This window comes from Heteronotia binoei, chromosome 9 (assembly GCF_032191835.1).
Source record: "Heteronotia binoei isolate CCM8104 ecotype False Entrance Well chromosome 9, APGP_CSIRO_Hbin_v1, whole genome shotgun sequence".
Classification (NCBI taxonomy): domain Eukaryota; kingdom Metazoa; phylum Chordata; class Lepidosauria; order Squamata; family Gekkonidae; genus Heteronotia; species Heteronotia binoei.
The window spans coordinates 61079511-61102350 of NC_083231.1; the positions used below are offsets into that span (position 1 = coordinate 61079511).

A 22840-nucleotide genomic window follows, 5' to 3' on the forward strand; every position below is an offset into this window, starting at 1 on the left:
GCCTGATCCAACATGGCTTCTCTTATGTTCTTATTCTTATGTCTTTCTTGGTTGGGAAGAGTGGCTGTGGAAAGCTGTACAACCTGTACTCCTCCACACCAGGCAGTGGGATATGGGGTTACACACATCATTTATATAATACTGTTGAGGTATTGGTTTACTCTGCCTGTATCTGTGACATGTGAATGGTTTGTATATTACCATAGAATGCAAACTGGATGTTACAAATAATGCATCTCTACTTTTAGGCATCTAAAAATGGCACTGAATTTCCTTCTTCTGGTCATGCTGAGTATTCATTGTGTACAAGCCAACAAGACAGCAAAGTGAATGAAGAGGAAATTTTGTTTGATAATTTTTTTTGCTGTTTTATTCATTTATTCATCTTGCCACCCACTGAGGATCTCATGGTTATGGCATACATAGTTCTTGTTTGTTTCTCACCATAATCTTGTAAGATAGGTTAGGGTGGCAGATAATAAATGGACCAAGGATGGGGAGCTTCATTGCAGAAAGTTTGACTTTGAGGCTCTTCTGTTCCAGTACGACATTCTTAGACACTACCCTGCACTGGCCAAACCATGAACCAAATCAAACTGGGAGGTTCATTCATGAAATAAACCAGTTTGTGGTTTGTGGCCTTGCAAGGCCTTTTGAGAGAGATCACACTTCTTTTAAATGGGGTTTGCAGAAAGTTTGAAAAATAGCTGAGTGGCAGAGAGCAGACTGCTCCCTGCTACTTAGCTATTTTTGCAGCTTTCACAGGGAACAGAAAGCAGGGGTTTATAGGGAGTCCTCTTAAATCCCTGCTTTCTGCTCTACCCACGAACTGCCACAAAGTGCTTTAAAGGTTCATGGAACTGTCACAAACTTCGGTTCGTGAACCACAAATAGAGCATAATTTCAGTTTGTGCCCATCCCTATTCAAAACAGCTTGAAGGTAAATCTGATATTGTCGTTATCCTCTAGCTTCTGGGCCTACAGTTATAGCCACAATTGATGCGATCCAGCTAGGATAGCAGAGAATACTAAAGAAAAAGGAAGAGAAGGTTAGGCCCTTAACTCAGCTGTGAGTATTTTCTTCATCTCAAGAGTGCAAATAGCGCTGTATTTCAGGCAATATCATGCCAGAGTGGAGTCTGGAAAGATTAGGAAAGGAAGGTACTAAAAGAGTAGGAAAAGGTAAGCTAGCTCTGAGAAAAAATGAGATGTTTGCTTGTTGCCCTCTTCAGCAACCCAAGTGCTAGTTACAAGGCTTAATACACTGGGTTCCGTGGCTACTAGGTACTTAGAATTTTGCTCTTCTGGTTCTGGCTATAAGAATTTGGGTTAGATCCAGCCAGCTTTACTATGTAATTTTGTCCATTTTTCCTCCTCGTTACAGCCGCTGTCTGACATGTGTTTTGTTGATGCAGATCCCACAGTCCTCAGTATAACTTTGGGACCTATTGATGCACATTGCACAATCCTTCTTCCCTTTTTCATCTGTAGAAAAGCTGGTTAGATCCAGCCCTTTGTCTGGATCCATCCACCTGCCCAAATCTTTTTGAGCAGGTTTTGTGACCTCTGCTGCATTAAAAAATTAGGTGGATGTCTGCTAGAGAAAAGGCCTTTTCTGTGATAGCACTTGAGGTGTAAATTCCCTCTCTAGTCAGGTTTGCTAGTGCTTATGTTAACATTATGAATTCAAAGTACTGGTTATGGCCTTTGAAGCCCTTCCCAGCCTAGGACCCACATATATAAAGAATTATCTCTTCCCAGACTAGGATCCGCATACCTGAAGCATTATTCTCCTGCCAACTAACGACTGCCCTCAGGCTGCTACCTGTTAGCTGCTACCCTGCTTTGGGTAGCCTACCTGGCAGCAACCAGAGCCTGTACTTTTTCCATTGTAGCTCTCACCCATATGGAACAGTGAGCGGGGGGTGCTGTCTCTAGAGGTGCTGTAAGACCATTTTATTTGTTAGTGGTTTTATTGCGGGGATAGGCTGCAGACACCTTTTTATAGGGGGAAGAGGGGTTTGGGAGGAATTTATTGTAATCTGTATATTCTGAATACATCAGTTACCTTGAGGTATAAGAAAGATGGGGGAATAAATATTTTAACTAATTATATAAATATATAATACTTTTATATTACTCTTTTTGGTGAGCTTGATATGTAAATGGGGCATGAATTGCTTATAGTAATAACTTGTCTTAGAACATTTCTGCCTGTTTCTCTCTTCTACCAGGTTCCCACAGCTCCTTGCTCTGACTACTCACTTTCTGATTCCACCTGCTTGATGTAAACTGAGCTTTCTTATAAAGTTTGAGATGAGTGGCACCTTTAAGACCAACACAGTTTTTATTCAAGGTATAAACTTTTGTGTGCCCACATGCTTCTTCAGATATCTGAAGAAGTTATCTAAAGAAATGTGCATGTACATGAAAGTTTATCCCTTGAATAAGACTTTGATGGTCTTAAAGGCGCCACTTGACTCAGTCTTTGTTCTGCTGCTTCAGACCAACATGGCTGAGCTTTTTTATGTTATATGTGTGCTATCTTGCATTTTACTTACTTTTGACTTTCCTTTAAGAATTGGTGTTTTTCATTTAAAAAATCTGAAGCAGAGTTACATGCAACTGCAAGTCATGCAGTGTAACAAAAATGTAGTACATAAAGAGAGTTTGAAAAATGCAGTTTCCTGTTGTTGTGTGAAGGATTTGTGTCCTTCTGTCTAATCTCTGGGAAGAAAAGCTGAAGTCAGAAACTCTTGTCTAGAGAAAGGATCAGTGGGTACAAATGATACATTTTTAGAAATGGAAAAAGTTTAATCACCATGTATTGTATTATTTGTCTTCCGGAAATAAGAAGTATGTTGCGGTGACTGAGTTATTGCACATTGGCTCTGTAATCCTGGGCCCATGAAAACATTCCTTGTTTGCGTCCCATGAAAATTCTGTTTTCCGGCACTGAAAGTATATGTTCTGATTATTCAAATGGAAAACTGCTGCTGAAGAGACAATTAGGTACATGGCTGCAAACCACACTCTCTTGACATTTTGAAGAATGTGAAAAGAGTTTAGAAACCACATCTGACACAGTGGAAATTGGTCTTGCTATTAATAAGTTTGAAAGTATTCCAGTAGCTGTAACTAATACAATTTAAAGGTCTCTGTGACTTTTCCCATTATGCAATCATTTTATAATCCATTTCTGCTAATGGCTTTCTAGTGTGCTAGTCACAACAAAAAATTAAACAATTTTATTCTTACATTGTTTATGCTAAATAGATGATGGCAAAAATCCCCAAAACCCAGTCCCGCCTACTCCAGTTCCATGGGCAAGGCACAGGTCTTGTTCCTCTTCAGAAACAGAGGTGTTGAACTCATTTGTTATGAGGGCTGGACCTGACATAAATGCCGCTTTGTCAGGCTGGACCATGCATGCCATAAAATGTAACATGAGGTACCAGAGATTTAAACTTTATAAAGGTGTTTTCAGATGCCAAATGGCAATAGCAGTTGAATGACAATAACAGGCTTGATTGGATTAGGTGTGATATGCAAAGGGGTAATAGGTATTACCAGCATTGGTAATGAGATAGAACACCTAGGTCTCAATTTAGTCCAGAAGGTTTCAGTCCAGTAAGATGCAAAGAATAAATGGACATAAGTCTGATATTAGAAATCACAACATTCAAAAACCTCCCAGGGCATTCAGTTGCAGGCCTAAGAGTAGCATTTCTCTTACAAAGCAATCTCAAAAAGAGATTAGAAAGATAGACTGCTGAATTGCAACTGATAATGAAGTTCAAGCCAATGATCCTCCAGGACTGAATCAAAACCTAGGTTTCCTGTCTCATTACCAATGCCTACTATTGTCATTTGGCATCTGAAATAACTCCACTCCCCAAGATATAAGGAGCAATGGACTCATATTCTATCTCTATCTGAAGAAGTGAGCATTAGTAGGAGGAAGTCACTGACTGCCTCTAAGCATGGACAGTCAAATTTTAAAGTCTGCAGAATCTCTCTACCTGCCCACCCTCCATTAGAAATAGACTAAATTTCTAAAAAAGAGAGAAAGAAACAGATTGTAGGATTTCAGAGAGAAACTGGATAAAGAGAATGAAGAGACGAACTGCATGGATTTCCAACAACCCTCACTCCCCCAGAGGTGTGCACTTTTGATAGCAACCATAAACTGAATTCTCTGCAGACCCTTTGCTTGGAAGCAAATCTGATTCACTTCAGATGGATATCTGATTGATCACCAGTAAATAAAAGCAAGGGTGGTGGGAAGAGAAAATAAATCTTCTTGAATTAAAGCTGGGGGATTGAGGCTGGCTTTCAAAAGCCCACCCACCTTGCAGACAGGCCGATAGCCAGGAGTTTTTGGCTTGTGGGGCAGCCGAAAAATTAAATCATGAATTGCAGCTCTTCAACCATGAACTGTATTTTAAGCTCTTCACCCCCACCCGCCTTTTGACACAGCATCAAACTTGGGTGGCCAGTATGAGGGGAGAACCAAGGGAGACAGAAAGCTATGTGCAACCTGGGCTTCCTTGATCCTTTCCCATGGCCAAAGAGGGGAGGCCAGTGTCCTTACCGCCCCCCAGCCAATTTTTCCCCAGAATCAACTAACAAAGATGTTCCATCCTGACTTCTTATCTGCTTGTTGTCCCTCCCACAACTGAAAATAGAAAGGAGAAGGAGCCAAGAAGGTCTTCACCCAAAAAAATTCTTAGACAAGTCACTCTTTCCCCCTAACAATTAAAAAAAATTCTTCTTTCCCCCTGCCCCTCTGAGTACTAACTTGCATAGGTAGCCCCCCCCCCCCCAGCTGCACCCCCACAAGCCAGAATTAGGGGGCAGAGAGGGTGAAAGGAAGAAAAAGTGGCGGCAGAAGCAGGAGACAGAAGGCGGCAGCAAGTCCAGGACCCAGGGCAGCGAGATTCCCTCTCGCTCTCTTTGCCTGCCTGCTTGGATGTGTGCTTCACAGTCCACTGACTTGGCTCAGGCTTGCTCCCACATGGGCTTCTGTGGCCTCTTCCACACCACCACCCACAGGCAAGGCAAAGCATATATACGTTAGGGAGAGAAATGTCCATGCTTTGCACCGTCTCCAACAGGAGGAGCAAGAGCAGTGTCAGGCTCAGGATCCACAATCACAGATATCCCATCAGAGGTAGGAAATGCACAGGGAGGGAGGGAGGGAGAGCTGGTAAGGTCATGTGTAGGGTTACCAGCAAATCAGGAAAAGGCAGTAAATCAGGAAGCAGGAAGGGTACAGTAAAACTTTACAGAATGAGTTAAAATAATTAAAAATATAAAGCATTTCTAGCAGCAAGGCCTTGGGGCCTAGTTGATGCATGATGGGGCCAGGCCCCTGGGCCCCCCACCATAACTACGGGTCTGCTCGGAGACCAGCTTGTGCAGTGTACTGACCAGTTGGCTCTGGCAGGGAGGCTTTTTTCCTTTGGGACCTAAGCAACCCACAGTGGCTGGCTGGGGAGCCAAAGGGGCACACATGGCTGCAGTGGCTGCCTGCTCAATGCAAAAGACTATTCTCCCAGGAAGGAAGAGCTGGTGTATGCCTGTGTGCACATGTGTGTGTATGTGTGAGTGTGCATGTGGAGAGGGGGTGTGTCTCCCTCTTTTTAATCTCTGCATCTAGCCCTGAGTTGCTTTCCAAACTGGTGCTCACTCATGCAAGTGGCACACAGAAAGACAGAATCCAAGCAAGTGAGGAAACTGAAATTAAACTGCAGCCAACCAGTCAGCAAAAAAAAATGCAGTGTTTTCCAGACGTGCACAGAGGCAGCGGCAAGAGAGAGGCTGGTAATGTTGTGGTGACAGCAGCAGAGCCAGCAGCAACAGCAGAGGTGGCGGGTCTTGCTCGCCTTTATGGAACCTCAGGTGTGCATTTAAACGGGAACGTAAGAAAGCATGCAGTATTCCCCCCACCCTTTGGGGAAGTCCCCCTCCTTGAGACAAACCAGAAGAAAGCTCAGCTGTGAAGAGCTCTCCAATCTGCTCCCCTTCTTTTTGGAAGACCAAGACCCTGGGATGTAGGAACTACAAATCCAGAGGGACTCAGGTCCCTCTGAGCAGCTGGTGGAGGAAGGGGGGTGCACTTACCAGGAACTAGGAGGAATGCCCAGCATTTCCATAATGTGTCTACATGATCAAGGCTGTTTGGTGGGACAGGGCATGTTTGGGCTAGGACATTGCCTTTGTCAGTGCCCCCCCTCCCAAGTGGCTACGGGCCTGGAAGAGACACTTGGGAAGCAGGAGAGAGCAATTGAGGGAGCTGAGCAAAAGCAAGGGGCAGTGTGGCAGCAACAACCTCCCCTCCCCCAAGAAGGAAGCAGGAGAGAACAATATGCTCACTGGATAGATATGAGCCCTGCAGGGGCTGGTTCTGGCCCGTGAGCCGTATGTTTGAAAGGTTTTCTTCTGAGTACATCTTAAGCTTGTTCCCTTAGTGCATTATTGAAGAAACAGAAAGTGACACTTGATTATTTTTAGCATCTTTATAGTTGTAAATGTTGGATGTAAGTGCGTGTGCACTCATGTGTGTTCATGTGTAAATTAAAGAAGAAGAAGATATTGGATTTATATCCCACCCTTCTCTCTGAATTCAGAGTGGATCACAATTTCCTTTACCTTCCTTTCCCACAATAGACACCCTGTGAGGTAGGTTGGACTGATAGAGCTCTCACAGAAGCTGTCCTTTCAACCCAAGGCCATTCTAGCAGCTGCAAGTGGAGGAGTAGGGAATCAAACCCGGTTCTATCAGATAAGAGTTCGCCCACTTAACCACTACACCAAACTGGCTCTCAGAGAGAGTGCATTTGTGGTAGCCATCATGGTAACATAAATTTTAGCCATTGAACTGAATTGTTTCTATGCTTATTGTTTTTGAAAAGCTGATTACTACATTTGCTGTTCTGCAGTTAGTTACAGTTAGTTAAAAGGACTCTCTGGATTACAGCCAAAAATTGCTACATTTATGGCAGAATTTATTAGACTGTTTCCCCTATTGTTATGAAAACAGATTTTTTTTAAATAATCTTTCACAAACATCTTTGTATAGTGAGAAATGACCACCACCAACAAGACCCCTCCTGGTGCAGATCCGAAGCAGCTGGAAAGGACAGGAACTGTTCGTGAAATAGGATCACAAGCTGTTTGGTCACTTTCCTCTTGTAAACCAGGTAAACTGCAAATCCAAATGATAAACAGTCCGACCACATACATCCTTGATGAATTTGAGCTGCTTGGATGGAAAGTTATTTTTCTGGGATAATTTACATCTGCTTAGAAGATCTTGGTTGGAATTTTGAATGCTTATTTTTAGATGCTGCTCATTTATTTAAACAATTCTCTTTTTGGGCCACCTATGCTACTTTGGTATGTTGATATGGCAAATAATTGCTTTGTCATAACATTGCATGTAATTACCATTATAAAAATAAGTGGACTCTGATGATACAATAATATACTATATAATCACAGCCCTGGTCTCCATTGTATGTATAGTCCTGTAAAGTGGGGCATGGCAGTTTGGTCAGCACTCTGGAGCACTTTAAAGTTTTACATATAATATTTAATTTTACATAAATTTGCATACAGATGGTAAATATTAATCCTCTGTTGGTTTAACACATGTTGAGTGGTAAGGCATCAGACATGTTTTTGCTTCCCTGCTTTTCTTGTCCTCTCAAGAAAACTTTCCAGGAATTGGGAAAATGTGAACTATTCTTTCTTCAGAGTCTAAGCCCAGTTCTCTTTCTCCTACTTCACCTTATTGACTGTTTATAAAAACTAGACTGTCAACTTTCCAGTGACCCTGTGAAGCCAATGAAACTTGCTCTGTGTTACGCACTTCTGCCATAAATATAAATATAAACAAAAGTAGTATTTATCCACAGTTCGGTCTTCTGACAAATTCATTGGCTTCTACTATCCTGAATAAACATTTTGTAAATTGACTTTAAAGTAATCATTAACTAAAAATGTCTTTCATAAATTGTATTATGGCTTTCATAAATTGTATTATGTAGATATTTGATGAAGGTCTAACAGCTGATGCTTTTTGCTCTGTGAAACAAAGGTTGCTGAATTTCCTGTGCTTAAAACACCGGAATGTTGTGGTAACCCAAACACATGACCCTTTTTGTCCTTCCCAGCAGCCAGTGCCAACCTATCACTGTCAAAGCTCTGCATATCACTTCAAAAGAGCACTGCTGTTGTTCTCTCTTTCCTCTAACCAGGAAGCTGCCTGTTTTGCTTATTTATCCAGTCAGAGTAGGATATTCAGGTGTACCAACAGATGATATTTAGACATCTGCCATTTTTCATTCAATTCATGGCTCCTTGAGTTCTAGCCTGAGAGGAAAGGTAAAGTCCAGCAGCAACTCTCCATCTTTTAAAATTTATTGGACCGCTGAGGAGTTTCACTTGAAATACTTGGAAGCAGCTTGGGATTTACATACCTGCTGTAATATTGTGATGTTTGTGGGGAAACATAGTACCAAAGACTGTGAGCCTTTTTGTTCATATTAGGATTTGGTGTGGACCAGTTACGAGATGATAATCTAGAAACATACTGGCAGTCTGATGGATCACAGCCTCATTTGGTGAACATACAATTCAGGTATTAAATGTTTAAATATATTTGTGTGTGTTGGACTTTATATAGTTGCCTACTTACACTGAAAGAAGTTAGAAGCTGCGGGTGCAGAAGGAATTCATCTTTCTACAAGTTAAATTAGTTATGTTTTCATAATTATGTTTTCTTTGAATGCTACCTACAGGGCTTTTTTTTTTTGAGCAGGAACACAGTTCCGGCTGGCTTGGCAGCAGCAGGTGTCGCCTAATATGCAAATTAATTACTGCTGGGCTTTTTCTACAAAAAAGCCTTTAGTGAAACAGTAGTGACATCAGGGGGTATGGCCTAATATGCAAATGAGTTCCTGCCGGGCCTTTTCTACCAAAAAAGCCCTGACTACCTACATTGCAAATACTCAGTTAAGTAGTAACATTTGGAAACCAGTTTATTGAAGTTTGATACAGTTGATAGACACATGGCTTTTAAATACAACATTAGGGTCAAATGTGATCAGGAAAACCTGAATCAACAGTCCTTGTTTCTGTAGGCATAAATCCCATGGATTTTCTTGACCAGGTTGGGTCATTATGTTGCTGAGAGCTATTATTGAACTCTATTTCCATGTTGACTTCTTTTTTTTTGTCCGTTTTATTACACACTTATCCAGACTGAAGAAGAGTTAAACTTATTTTGTTTCTTAACTGTTCTCAATTTGTCTGCTTGCGGTTACAACTATGAACATAATATGGGTTGAGTCTTCCATTTGTTCCATTACGTCAGCTGAAGGTATCCTGCACTGGAGGAGTGATGCAAAAGATGTTTGAAACTTTGGAGAGCTGTTGCCAGTTAAAGTAGATGATACTGACATCGATAAACCTGTGGTCTGACTTGGAATATGGCAGATGCACGTGTGTCCAGTGAGACTTCCTCTCTGGAAAATGTGTGCATGGTTCTGCTCTTAAGGCTGCAGTTTTAAGTGACACCATGAAGCAAATAAATGCCGCTGGGTTTCTGCTCTGAAGAACTCAAGGCAATTTGTGAAGTCTTCAATGACATGAAGACTTTAGCAGCTCATTCTAGGGGTTAGAGCCAAGTCTGCATAAGCATACAGTCCCGTATACCAAGTGAAGATGTTTTTGCCTAGCCGTAGATGCTAATAACTTTGTAATGTAGTCCTATGCAGACTTACCCAAGTCTTAGCACATTGACTATAATGGGCTGACACTGCAATAACTCTGAACATAATAGTACTCTATGCCTTCCAGAGTCAGGATTAATCCTTTTTGATGCTTTCCACCTGACTCTCAGGCTGAGTGGGAAGACATAGTGAAGTTTGTTCATAAAGAAAAACATATTTTGGTTGGCCTTTTTGAAATCAGTACCCTGGTTTTGTGTGATATTTTTAAAGATGTATAATATTTTTGTTTATGTGAGTTGAGAAAAGAAGCTGTTAAATTAATTCCTGCTGTTTGAACCTTTTAGAATGAAATGTGGACATTTGCTTCTCACAAGGTTTAAATGATGTTTCTTGTTTCCAGAAGAAAAACAACAGTGAAGACACTTTGTATTTATGCAGACTATAAATCGGATGAAAGTTACACTCCAAGCAAGATCTCCGTCAGAGTAGGAAACAACTTTCATAACCTACAGGAAATCCGGGTACATGCATCATGCTGCTTAATATCATATGTTGGGAAGGTATTCTTAGTTTTAAAATAACTTATCTATAGCATTTTGCGTAGTGACAGCACAAAAAAAATTTTTGGGTGAGTTTTTTTTAATCACCACAAACAAAAAGCTAGCTTCTGCCCATAAATTTTCTTCCCAAGTTGTCATAGTTCCATTATTGTTTTTTAAAAACTCCCATGAATATGAGAGCCTGCAAAGAAAGCTACTTTAAGAAATTACTTCATCCACCACCATGGAAAGGTATAAAGTTCAGTGTACATATATACAATGACAAAAATTCATGCATGTTTCTTTTCATATCATGCCATTTATTAATTTTATTTATAAGTCTGCCTTTTTCAGAGGGACTCAAGGCAGATTAAACAGAGTGAGTCAGTTCAGTCAAGAAAATGGGACATTCAACAAACATGGCATTAGGACTGTAGAAGTCTTGAATCAACCAGAAAGAACTAAAGCATAGCAGAAGTACTCGCATGTCACATCAAGCAGTGCAAAGATTTTGTAACAGGATTTTACTTACAGTTTCTACTTACAGCCAGTTTTTAACCCTCCTTAAATTTTCAGTTCCTGCTCTGACATGATCATGGCAGTGTCTAAACTACCATGTTGGAGAAAGTAGATCATAGCCACACTCATGCTGTAGCAATTAGTAAGGGATTTGAGCAAAAGTGCCAAGAATGCATTATACTTTATCCTACCCATGCAACAAGCCAGACTTTGGTGATAGGAGACAGAGACAAAAGTTCCTGTGTTTGTATTTTGAAAGGGAGAGAACAAAACAGAACTTCTGAAAAGCTCTGTGGATTAAAGTACTTGAAGTCAGGGCTAAAGCCTGCTGGTTTTTCTTCTTGATCTTGCCTTATTTTTCCTCCTTGCTGCACCCCCTGTCCTTTGTGGCTTTTGTATGCATGGCATCTGCATCTGCTATCCTCAGGATAGTATTGCAGTTGCGATACTTAATACTGAACTTGGGTGGAAGACAAGAAGAATTTGTGCCACAGAAGAATTTGGCTACAGCTGTAGTTTGTGTACAGTGGCATGTGTCCTTATGGGGGCACCACAAAGAAAATTTAAAATTGAGTTTGCAGACCAGGATAGTGTTTTTGGTGGTCAAAAAGGGGGCCCCGTTCTCCCTCATTGGACAATGGAAAAGCTGATAGAATTCAACCTGTCATTCAGAAATTATCCCAAAGAGGCACTTCTCCTTGCCAGGCTTGTTATATTATTTTTCCTAAACAGATTTTAGGAGAACTATAGGATAATCTACCATTTTATTTTTATTTTATTCTATTTCTAGCCTGCCCTGCCGTGCACAACAGGTTCAGGGTGGGTTCAACAATGGATAAACAATAAATTAAGAACATAAAATGTTGGCAAATCATTAAAACACTCTATAGCAAGGGTGTCAAACGTGCATCCTGAGGGCTGAATCAGGACCCTGGAGGGCTCCTATCAGGCCCCTGAGCATCTCGCTGTCATCTGCTTCCTTCTCTCTCTCTAGCTTCCTTCTGCATCACAGCTTGCTTTGCCAGGCTTGCTCAAAGAGCAAAGCCTCTATTTTCTCCATTGGCTGACCAGCACATGAAGCAATTTACGAACAAAAGCTCACAGTGCCCAGCCATTTCATGTTTCCCCCTGAGTCCTAGGCTCAAAGTATGGACCATGAGATTTCTGTAATTAAAAGTAGGTTTTCCGCTTACAGACACACACCTGAACAACACCTGAACAGCATACTTAAGATTGCTACAGCGTAGATACTGTTTCCAGATTTTGATGCAATAATTCAGAACAAGAGGTGTCAGTTATCAGAAACTGCTAAATAAACAAAATCTTGCAAGAGTGCTAAGCTTTTAAGCATTTAAAAAAAATCTTAATTGTGTTTGTGTCCTTTACAAAACTTGTATCTTCTCTACCTGGCATTACATTTTATGACACACATGGCCCTGCCTGAAAATGTCTCATTTATGTCAGATCCATCCCTCATAACAAATGAGTTTGACATCCCTGCTCTATATAATGCAGTCATTAGATGACCATCTGTAACACAATAACTAGTCCCAATAAACTCTATTTATGTGTGTCCTTAGATGGAACAACACTAGAGTAAGTGGGTAGATTAGGAGAGCAAACACAATAAGTAGAGTGGAGCACAGCAGGGGAGGCTATGACATTTGCAATACTACTAGTATAATAAGAATGGTCTGCAAACTCAGTTTGAAAATTTTGCAACTGTTTTTGCCATACAAGGTGTCATCATTCCCTATTGGCAGGTTTCACTTTCTAGACCAACAAGACAGCAAAACACAAATGCCTGTTTAACGAGGCAAGAGAACTTGCTGCTTTTCAAGAATGTTTTCTGACATGTTAAAATATATTTCTCTTCACAATATTTTTGTTTGAAAATGTGTGCCTATTCAAGAAGTGCTGCCATTGTTCTGAACTGACTTTGCCCTCAGTGAGATCACCACATAGGCATTTAAGTTTGGCTGCATAGCATTGTTCGGTCAGTTTATGTATTGCAGTTTTCCCAGGTGGCTAATATCATACATCCGACTCATCCAGAAAGCATTGCATGTACCCTGAAATGGCTTTGCCCTCAGTTATGTCATTATAGACAAATCTGACTGGCTCATTGGTGATATGACATCATCCTTTGCACTATATAATCCATGACAGACCATCTGCCCATGACTTACTCAGGAAAGAAACCAAGGAGGAACACAGTGTATGGTAGGTAACACATTACACATCATAGAATGCTAATCAGTGCTTCACTGTACACATTAATAAAGACTGAAAATATAATTACACATATTCCAGGAAGAATATGAGCCACTTTGTGGGAAGGGCGGGATATAAATCATAAATAAATAAATAAATAAAATAAACTCCAAAGACAAAACATGCAGTTGTAAGTTACACATACATATGTATATATAATGTACAATATGCTGCTTATACATCCAAACAGATCCATTGCATGACTGAGAACAGCTAACAGGAATCCAATATCTGCTTAAATATGAAACAAGTTCTGTGTTGTATTAAGGGCCACACAAAGATTATAAGTTTGTCTTTCAACAGCAAGTTTTACTGCTATCACAGGAAGGAAATTTATCAGCAGCAAACTCATCTGACTTGCATTCTTCTAATGAAGAAAATCTTGAAACAGTATATAATACCGGATTTCTGTTGGTTATTCTCTGTTGTGTGCAATGGATTTGTATATATATGTGAACTACATATTTTATACTAGTATGTATGTAAATTTGCTTGTGTAAAAATGACTTCCAACTGTGCATTTTGTCTTTGGGATTTTCCTTGCATAAGTGTAATTATATTTTGAATCTTTAATAATGTGTACAGTGTTATGCTGATGAGCATTTTGTAATTCAGGAAAAAGACACAGTAATTGGAAGACAAGATGTAGCAGTTGTGCATACAGGAGACCATTGTTAGTGAACAGGATTAAAAAGTGAATATTCTTGCAAGAAAAGTTGTGTGTGTGTGACTTTTGCCCCAAGTCTGAAAGCAGTTCTTTTAACCTGAAAATCAACATGGGAGAATATTCTGTGTAGCCCTATTTTTATCTGTGCTTGCATGTTTTGTTTTCCTTGTCCACTAGGTGTCACTGTTGTCTTTAAATGTTAGCTTTGGTTTTGTCCTGCTGTCTACTCTTCTGGTAATTAATGATTATACCTTTGTAATGGTGTGATTCTAAATATAACCTTAGTAATTTGCAGGAGGAAGTCTTTAGGCTACCCTTGATGTGTGTGTATGTGACAGGTTTTTGAGACTGCACTTCTAGGTATAGCACAGGCCTTTGTAGAGACTAAACTCAGTTTTCAAACTAGTGTTTTTCTGGTATTTGTTTCCCTTTGTGTATGGGATTTTTTTTTTTTTTTGCCATGGATAAAGAGTAGCTTAAACACAAAGACTTTTTGTTGTTTTGCTACATTATTAAATGGTGTTGCATAGTAAAAAATTTCTTTACAGCTCTTTTCACCTTCTAATTTAACATCAAAATAATAAGAGTATATGGGCTATTATTTAATGAACTTTTAAAAAATGTTCATCTTTTTTGTGAATAGCAATTGCTGATATCTTCTTGTGTGTCTGTGTATACATACACTTTTCTGAAGGAAATATATATATATAAACTTGTAGGAAAAGCCCAGCAGAAACTCATTTGCATATTATGCCACACCCCCTGATGTCAAGCCAGCCAGAACTACATTCCTGTGTGTTCCTGCTAAAAAAAAAGCCCTATATATACATATACATGAACTTTTCATTGGTTACAAAACATGTAGAAAACACAAGGGAATGTCTTTTACCCTGGTCTCTCCTGATTCTGCGTGTTTACTCAGAAGTGAGAATCACTTTGCTCCGTGGGCTTCTCTTTCAGTTAAGCATGCATGGGATTACAAGGTCAGCTTTATGGGGGGTGATAGTCGCATAGTTCTTCATATTTGGCCATGAATTCAAATCATTTGTGATTTGTCTGTACCTTTTAAATTTGATAGTGGCTCAATTAAAATAATTGAGGCAAGTCATTAAAGAAGGCAGTGTGATTATAAGATCTTTTGACCAAAGTAACTTCATTATACAATGATTCCTTGGTTTCAGGCTGATTAACTGCATGGAAAATCCAACTAAATCTTTTAAAAAATATTTTTCCATGGATGCTTGCCCAGCTCATGGTTTATAATGAAAATCCTACGATGTAGTTTTGTGTTTTCTCCCTATTGCCAACTGATGAGTTACAAAACAATGACTTCTTAATGTCAACTGGGATTTTTGCAACTAATATGAAGTATACATTTGTCTTCCCTGGAGTAGCTACTCTGATCTGGAAAGGATTTAAAGCTGGGAACCAAAATATTTTCTTGTCCTCTGAAAATTTCCAACCTCTGGAAATAGTACTTGAGTTACATTTTTCAAGCTGTGGAAACCAGGAGGATCTGTTTCAGAAGAAATTGTGACTTCTTCATATAGGTTAGTTACGTTGCTTTTTCATCACTCCATGTGGGTTGCAAAGGAAAAGAATTCTGCTGTATGGTGGTTCAGATTAAGGTTGCCAACTCCTGGCTGAGCCTCTTCCATGCATGGTGTCCTAAAATCTTTTACTTTATTCGTACCCCACTGAGACTAAAGGTAGATTACACAAGTGTAAATCAATACAATTATAGGATTAGGACTTCAGCAATCTTAAAGCAAGGAGTATTAAGTAGGATATATTAAACCACTCTAGAAAATAGTATTACATAAGCATAAAAAGAAAGCATAGCAAACAGACAATGCGTACCATATGCAGTGGTAAGGTTTACAGCCTTGAAAAGGCCTGGAGGTCTTAAAAGGTGTATGCATATCTTACTAGACTTCATGAGGTTTTAAGCTGTTTAGTGAAAGGATGCAAGGAGAAAGTATGAGTGATGTGCCTGTGAAACATACAGCTTATCCCTGCTGCTAAAAGTACACCTACCTGTCCTTTGGAACGGGAAACTGAAGATTAAAAATAATCACAACTATTTTCTCTTTCACCCCTTCTGTATCTGTCATGTGGGCACTGCTTAGAAGTGGTAGGATCAGTGAAATTCTGTAACTTTTCAGTTGTAGTCTAGTACAAGGGTTTTCAGCAGGTTTTTCTCTCAAGCAGGTAGTCTCATTGTGCTGAATCTTTGCTATGGGTGTGATCCAAAAGAACTGGAGAGGATGATTCTGCTGAAGCTTAAATAGGTCTCGGTCTTGTCAAGAGAGGACCTGGGCACCCTTATTGTATGCTGCTTTGAGTTCCAGGGAAAGGAGAGATTTAATACATGCTAAATAAGATATTGGGTTATTCAAGGGGTCAGACTAAGCTCACGGTGCTTCACTGTATAAATGTTTTGCCTGATTTTATTTTTGATTTTACTCAAGGCATCTGCAGTGGCTAAAACTTGGGAGCAGAACTTTTTCAGGTGGGGAGTGGTGGTTATCTTTTTTTTCTTTCTGCTGGCTTTTTAAAAATCAAAATTGTAATCTCATCTGCATTTCACCCTATAGGGCAATGCAGCCTTTCCCCTGAAAGGGGCAAAAAGTAGCAGGGGGGATGACTTTGGTAAGAAAAAGACCCTGAAAAACAAAAAAGTTGTCCCTTCCTTATGACCTTCCGTTTCAAACTGCAACTTCTCATAACAATGTGGTTGTGTGAATGTTTTCTGTAACAAAGCAAAGAGTCATCTGTGTGGTATGACTCTGCTGTCAATAAACTACATGGTATTCCCTTTGAGATGTGGTATCAATGTTTAATACGATTCTAGGTTTTATGAAAAAGCATTTCCTCTTAGTCTGTGGTCTAGCCCATGTGACAGGCAGCATGAACACTAGAAAAAACAGACCATGGGGTAAGGTTTCTTAAACAATTTTTTTTTGCTTTTCCTGGAAAGAAGGCAATAGTCTTTTGGTTCAGGGCTTCCTGTTCTCATGCAACCTTGGTTTGTATTCTAAAGTAACAAGGCAGGGCAAGAATGAGCCAGGTTTAATCCTGGATTCATGTGGAATCTCAGCTTTCATGCAAGAAATACTCCAGTTTTACATACTGGAATTCAGGCATTAAGCAAAGTGAGGCTAGATTGAAGGCTTCCTAAAGCAGGCAGTTCACAGTAGTTGAGAGAGCATATGAGACTGAGAAGGAATCTGGACAGCTCTTGCCATGGAAAACTCCAGTTTGTTGTGTGAATACAGGGTTGCTGATGGCCTAATAAGCTCTTGGTGGGGTTTTTTTGCCTTTTCACACTGCTTTCAAGATTATCAAGGCAAAGCAGAGTTGATAGACTCTTTATTTTGTGCAGTTTGTCATTTTTCTTAAGATTTTTTCCTTCAAGATTTTTTCCTTCTTTGTGGCAGGGATTATTCTCTAGTGTCCAAGATAAGCAGTAGTATTCTGTCACCAAGCAGAAAGCAGTGCCAACCTTCTGTTTACTTAGAAATGTTGGATAGCTAGGGAAGCCCTCCCTACCTGTTGGAGTTTAGTTCCTCAGCCAGTTTGAATAGTAACTTGCACTTGAATGCTTGCATTTGATACCTGTTGGTTTATCTTTGAACTCTTTGATAAGAAAATATAAACTTGTGATTGTTTTTTTCAGTACTTTACCATTTTGATATTTAGCAGGGTGGTTTCACTTATGACCCATAGTGATTTTTTTAAAGAAGTCACTTAAATGTAAAGTCTTTTTAAAAACTAAGGTTAATTACTGTCAAATGAATATTCCCTCTAAGCTGTGTTGTTGTGAGCAAAAATTCTACTTTGTGAGCTGCTGGCATTAAAGTTGTGAGCTACTGCATAAATTAGTTTGCTCTGGGGCCATTTTCCCTGAGCTAAGACAAAAATATGTGAGCTGGAGGCTAAAAAAAGGTGAGCTAGCTCACACTAACTAATCTTAAAGGGAACACTGGTTGTGACTTTGATAGTAACCTGCAGTTTTATTAGTTTTCATTGTCTTTAGAAAGCACCTGCTTGTCTAAGAAATTGAAGTTGGCTTGGGAAAAAAGTGCTTAAGCCAATAAGTGCTTTTTAAAGACAGTGATAACTAATAAAACCACAGTTTACTGTTAGTTTCACCTGGAGATTGACTTGACAGTCATTAACTTTTTAAAAAGTTGCTTGTTACCTTAAGATTTGCAATACAAAGATATTTTTATTACATCACTGAATAAAATGATCCTAGTTCCTTCCTTTCCTCTTTCCATCTTCTCTTTCTCCCTTCTCTTTCTTCTCTCTACTTCTTTGAAAGTAACAGATACTACACAAGGAGAGGTAGAAACTATGTTCATTCTTCAGCTCAGAAGGGGTACCTCACTTTCTTAAAAAGCTGTGAGGTGTGCTGCAGTAGAGTCCCAGCTTTCTTTCTAACCTGGGCTCAAATGCTGTGATACAAGGACCACTCATCTTTCAGCCTTCAGGGGCGCAGGAGAGACAAGTTGTAATAGTGCACCAGTTTTTATCAAGCCAAGGAAAGAGTCACAGTACTGGTGTTTTTGCATAGATTGCGTTTGTTCTATTTATATGTTTATTTAGATTTTTATTCCGCTCGCCCTGCGGACGGGCTCACAACAAGATACATAAGATATATGCATTAATAGAAATATAACAAGATTTAAAAACAAATAATATAATATAAAACAGTGAGTAAAAATAATTACAGACACAAGCGTTAAAGTAAAGCTGTTTTTCCCCTCTGTAGTTGAAAATAGTGTGATGATGGGGGTTTTTCCAGCCCAGGGAAATGTGGTAAGTCAGATGCATTGCTATCTTCATATTTGCCCTGGGGCAATTGCTGTTTACCCCATGAGCAGTTGCTTGCAGTTCTGAATTGTAGACAGTTGTTACTGCTTAATGATGAGACACTGTGTCCTTCCCTCACTTTTTAAGAATCTGTTAATAATTGTCTGGTGTAAATGTTGCTGCTCTTTACTTGTTGAATGTCAATCTGGATTGGACACTTGCTGCTTGTACTGCTAGACTGCTTCTAAAGAAAGACATTATTAAAATGTTCTAATCCGTCACTTAAATCATTTAAACATTGGAGCTAATCTAGTTTTATTGGCTATGGCTAAAATATTGGAGCTAATCTAGTTTTATTGGCTTTGTTCTCCAGTGGTCCCAGGAGTGGTCCAGTCCTTACTCTTGGGATCATAGCTCCTCCTTCTCGACAGCAGGGCTTAACAAACTTGACCCGGAGGGGAGGTGCTTGATCCTCAGAAACTCAGTTTCTTTAGCCCTGCCATCAAAGTAGGACGTGCTATAGAGCCCCTTTGTGGCTCCTGGCCCGGTAAATTATAGAAAGAAATAAAGAAGAAAGAAGAAGAGGAACATACCTATTGAAAATTTCCTGGACGGCAGAAGGGAAGGCAAGAGCTCCCTCTTGTGGCCGTTCTGGGAGGATCTCTTCCTCCCGCGTTTTTTCCAACGGCGCCAGAGGAGCCTCGGAGTGAGGCACGCGCACGCGAAGCCCTCCCTCTGCTCTTTCCAGCCTGGTGGACGTGCCGAAGGCTGTTGATCGTGCCTTCTCCCAGTCGCCCTGCAAAGGCACTCTGGCAAACCCAGGGGCCTTGGGGACAAAGGAATTAAGGGAGAGGAGGAGAGAGGGAGCGAGCAGCTGGGAGAGGACTCGTGTTAACACGCAGCCCTCCTGGAGCGACGGAGGCAGAAGCGTTTGGAACCCAGCAGCGGTAAGGCTTGCATTGGGAAAGCTCTGCAGAGTGGTGGGGGATTAGAGGAGGTCAGTTGACCTAGCCCTTATGATCCCATCCCCAGGAAGCCTCCAGAAGAGGAAAGTTTTATGTTGGGAGCTACTGGCAGCCAGTTTTGGTTTTCAGCGCTTCCCCCCCCCCCCCTTCCTCCCTCCCATTCATTCCCTATCCCTTAGCCTCTCTGGTATAGAGAGGTCTGGCTATCTATTTGGCCATTGGGAAAAGGGGAAGGAAACAAAACAAGGGAATGTTTGGTTTTTTGTTGAGAGGATCCCAGTGTTGAGCTGGTGGGGGAAAGGAGTGTATGGAGGGGCTGATTTTGGTGGGAATGGAAGCCATTTTGGTTGTGCCTTCTTTTGTTATTGCAGGGCCATACATTCTAAGATGGCCGCTTCCACCAGATTCCCCAAGGGAGCTTTAATGGAGGAGGGCACTTGTGATTTGGAGCTGGCTGATTCACCAGCACAGGAAGAAAGGGCAGAAGTTCATCATGATGATATTTCTGCAGATGAGGCAAAGTCAAATCTTCTATCCTGGATACAAGAACTGGTTAGAAAGGAGGTCCAGGCAGCCTCTGTGGCTACTCCAACCCCCCCACTCAAAAGAACATCCAAGACTAAACACTTAGAGGCTGATAAGGAAGAGGAAAGTTTTTCCCCTAGACCTCTTAAGCGCAGCAGGACAGAGATACGCTCCTGTCCCTCTGATCAAGAGGAAGAGGATTCTGACTTATCGGATGCCTCTTCATCTCCAGATACTGGGGAACTCTCTGAGAAAGAGGAGGGGGTAGCCTCTACTCATTCCAAACTTTTTCCTGCGGACGTGTATACACGCTTACTCCCAAAGGTGATTAGAACGCTGCAGATTCAGTACACCCCCAAATGCAAAGATGAGGAGGATACAGAGTTTCCTTTGGGTATGGAAGACATCATTCCAAAATCAGGGGCCAAACCCCTACAGGTGCCATTGCCGTCAGGTTTCTTTTCTATTATCAGGTCAGAGTGGGAGCACCCGGCCAAGCCGAAAACAGTTTCTTCTAATTTTTCCAAGTTCTTTTCATTCATCCCAGAGGCGGGTAAGAGGCTGAAGTTACCGGTGGTGGATGACCCGGTCAATAGTTTGGCTTCTAATTCCATACTCCCGATGGATGCAGATGGAATGCCAAGGGACCCTACGGATAAACGCATTGAGCAGGCTCTGCGGAGGGATTTTGAAGCCTCGGCCAGCTCCTTGAAGGTGTCAGCCACCACATCTCTCTTCTGTAGAGCTTCATATATTTGGCTATCTGACCTGGCTAAGAGGGATGACCTGCCTAAGGACGTCAAGGACTCTCTTAAAAAGATAACATTAGCCACGGCTTTTGCATCAGACTCTACTCTGGAAGCGGTTCAGCTGTCAGCTAGAGCTATGGCCTGTAGCGTTACGGCCAGAAGAAATACCTGGCTACGAAATTGGGATGCGGATCCTTCGGCTAGAGCTAAGGTTGCTGCAGTTCCATTTAAAGGGTTCTCACTCTTTGGAGAAGGTTTGGATAGATACCTTATTGAGGACAGAAATAAGAAAAAAGTTCTGCCATCCAAACGACGAGATAACAGGACGAGACAAAGGTTTCAGTCCTTTCGTGGCAATAGGAGAGAGTCCAGGCAAGCATCCTTCAAGCCATACAGAACAAAGTGGCAGTCGAAGCCTAGAGACGGTAGACCTTCCTTCACGGGGAAACAGAATCAGCCCGCTAAAGGCCAAAAGAAGCCCACCTCAGCGTGACTGGGACGAGTCCACGGACACAAGTCAGATAGGGGGACGACTTCAGAGATTCTCCCATGTGTGGCATCAAACAGTTTCAGACAGATGGGTGTTGGACACAGTGACCAACGGCTACTCTCTGGAGTTTTACTCCCTCCCCCGACACCGTTTTTTGGAAGTACAAAGATCACAGTCTCCCGAGAAGCATCGAACACTACTGCTAGCCATCGACCATCTAGTTTCGATAGAAGCCATCGAACCGGTACCTCCGTCAGAGAAATTTCAAGGCACATACTCAGTCTTTTTCATGGTACCCAAAAAGAATGGGGATGTTCGGGCGATACTGGATCTGAAGTGGGTGAATAGGTCGGTTATCACAAAAAAGTTCCGGATGGAGACACTGAGGTCCATACTTCTTGCCATCCAGCGGGGGGACTTCATGGCCTCCATAGATCTGTCGGAAGCCTATCTTCATATCCCAATCGCCAGGGGTCATCGGAAGTTTCTTCGTTTCTCTTACGACGGGCGCCATTTCCAATACAGAGCCTTGCCTTTTGGGCTCAAGTCGTCTCCCAGGGTGTTCACAAAAGTTCTGGTCACTCTGGTGGCAGCCCTCAGGTTACAGGGGGTGTCGATTTTTCCTTATCTGGACGACATTCTGGTCAAGGCCCCGTCGGCGGAGCAGACGAAGAAACACCTCGACCTGACCATGAGGCTGCTCAGGGCGCATGGGTTCATCATAAACATTCAGAAGAGTTTCTTGCTTCCTTCCCAGTCTCTGACGCACCTAGGTGTTCAGATCGATTCCAACAAGAACAAGGTCTTTCTGACTCCGGAGAGACAGACAAAGATTTTACAGCTGATGGCAGAAGTCAAGCAAAGGAAGCGAGTCAAACTGATGCTACTGGCAAAATTACTGGGAATGCTGGTCTCGTGCCAGGACATAGTTCAGTGGGCACGTTTTCACACGAGGCCACTTCAGAAATTTCTTTTACCTTTTCAGAAGCAAATAGGTGCCAGAAGCCTGATCTCTCTGACACTGCCAGCCGACCTATCGAGAGCCCTCGAGTGGTGGCAGGCTCCTGGCCTTTTTTCCTTGGGGCAGGAGATGAGGGAACCCAAGAGAGTGGTGGTGACCACAGACGCCAGTCTTTTCGGTTGGGGAGCCCACATGTCAGGAGCAGTAGCGCAGGGTCAGTGGAGCGACCAGGAAGCCAGGGAAAGCATAAACCTTCTGGAGTTGAGAGCCATACGTCTGGCCATGCTTCACATGAGACAATGGGTGGTCGGGACTCACGTCCTGATACAAACAGACAATATGACGGCAAAAGCCTATGTAAATCGCCAAGGCGGCACCAGGCACAGAAAGCTACAAGATGAAGCGGAGGCCCTTTTCAGGTGGGCGGAAGGTCATCTTCTGTCCATCAAAGCCACACACGTGGCAGGAAAAGACAATGTGGTGGCAGATTGGCTGAGCCGACAGGCGCTGAACCAGTCGGAATGGTCACTTCACCACGAGACATTTCGCGAGATTTGTCAAAGATTCGGGACACCGAGTGTAGACCTGTTTGC

The 22840-nt window shown here is 41.6% G+C and overlaps 1 protein-coding gene across 5 annotated transcripts in view; it reads left to right on the forward strand.

Moving 5' to 3' along the window:
* The window catches only part of ANAPC10 (anaphase promoting complex subunit 10), a 47993-nt gene that overhangs the window by 1729 nt on the left and 23424 nt on the right, over positions 1-22840 (forward strand). For 3 of the 5 annotated variants that reach the window (XM_060246697.1, XM_060246698.1, XM_060246699.1), the window contains exons 2-4: positions 7085-7205; positions 8557-8647; positions 10141-10261. In XM_060246697.1, the coding sequence (XP_060102680.1) occupies positions 7091-7205; positions 8557-8647; positions 10141-10261 (327 nt within the window). In that variant the 5' untranslated portion in view covers positions 7085-7090. Of the gene's footprint in view, positions 1-969; positions 1070-7084; positions 7206-8556; positions 8648-10140; positions 10262-22840 lie in introns of those variants that run through there. The other 2 variants (XM_060246700.1, XM_060246701.1) reach the window with 2 other exon arrangements.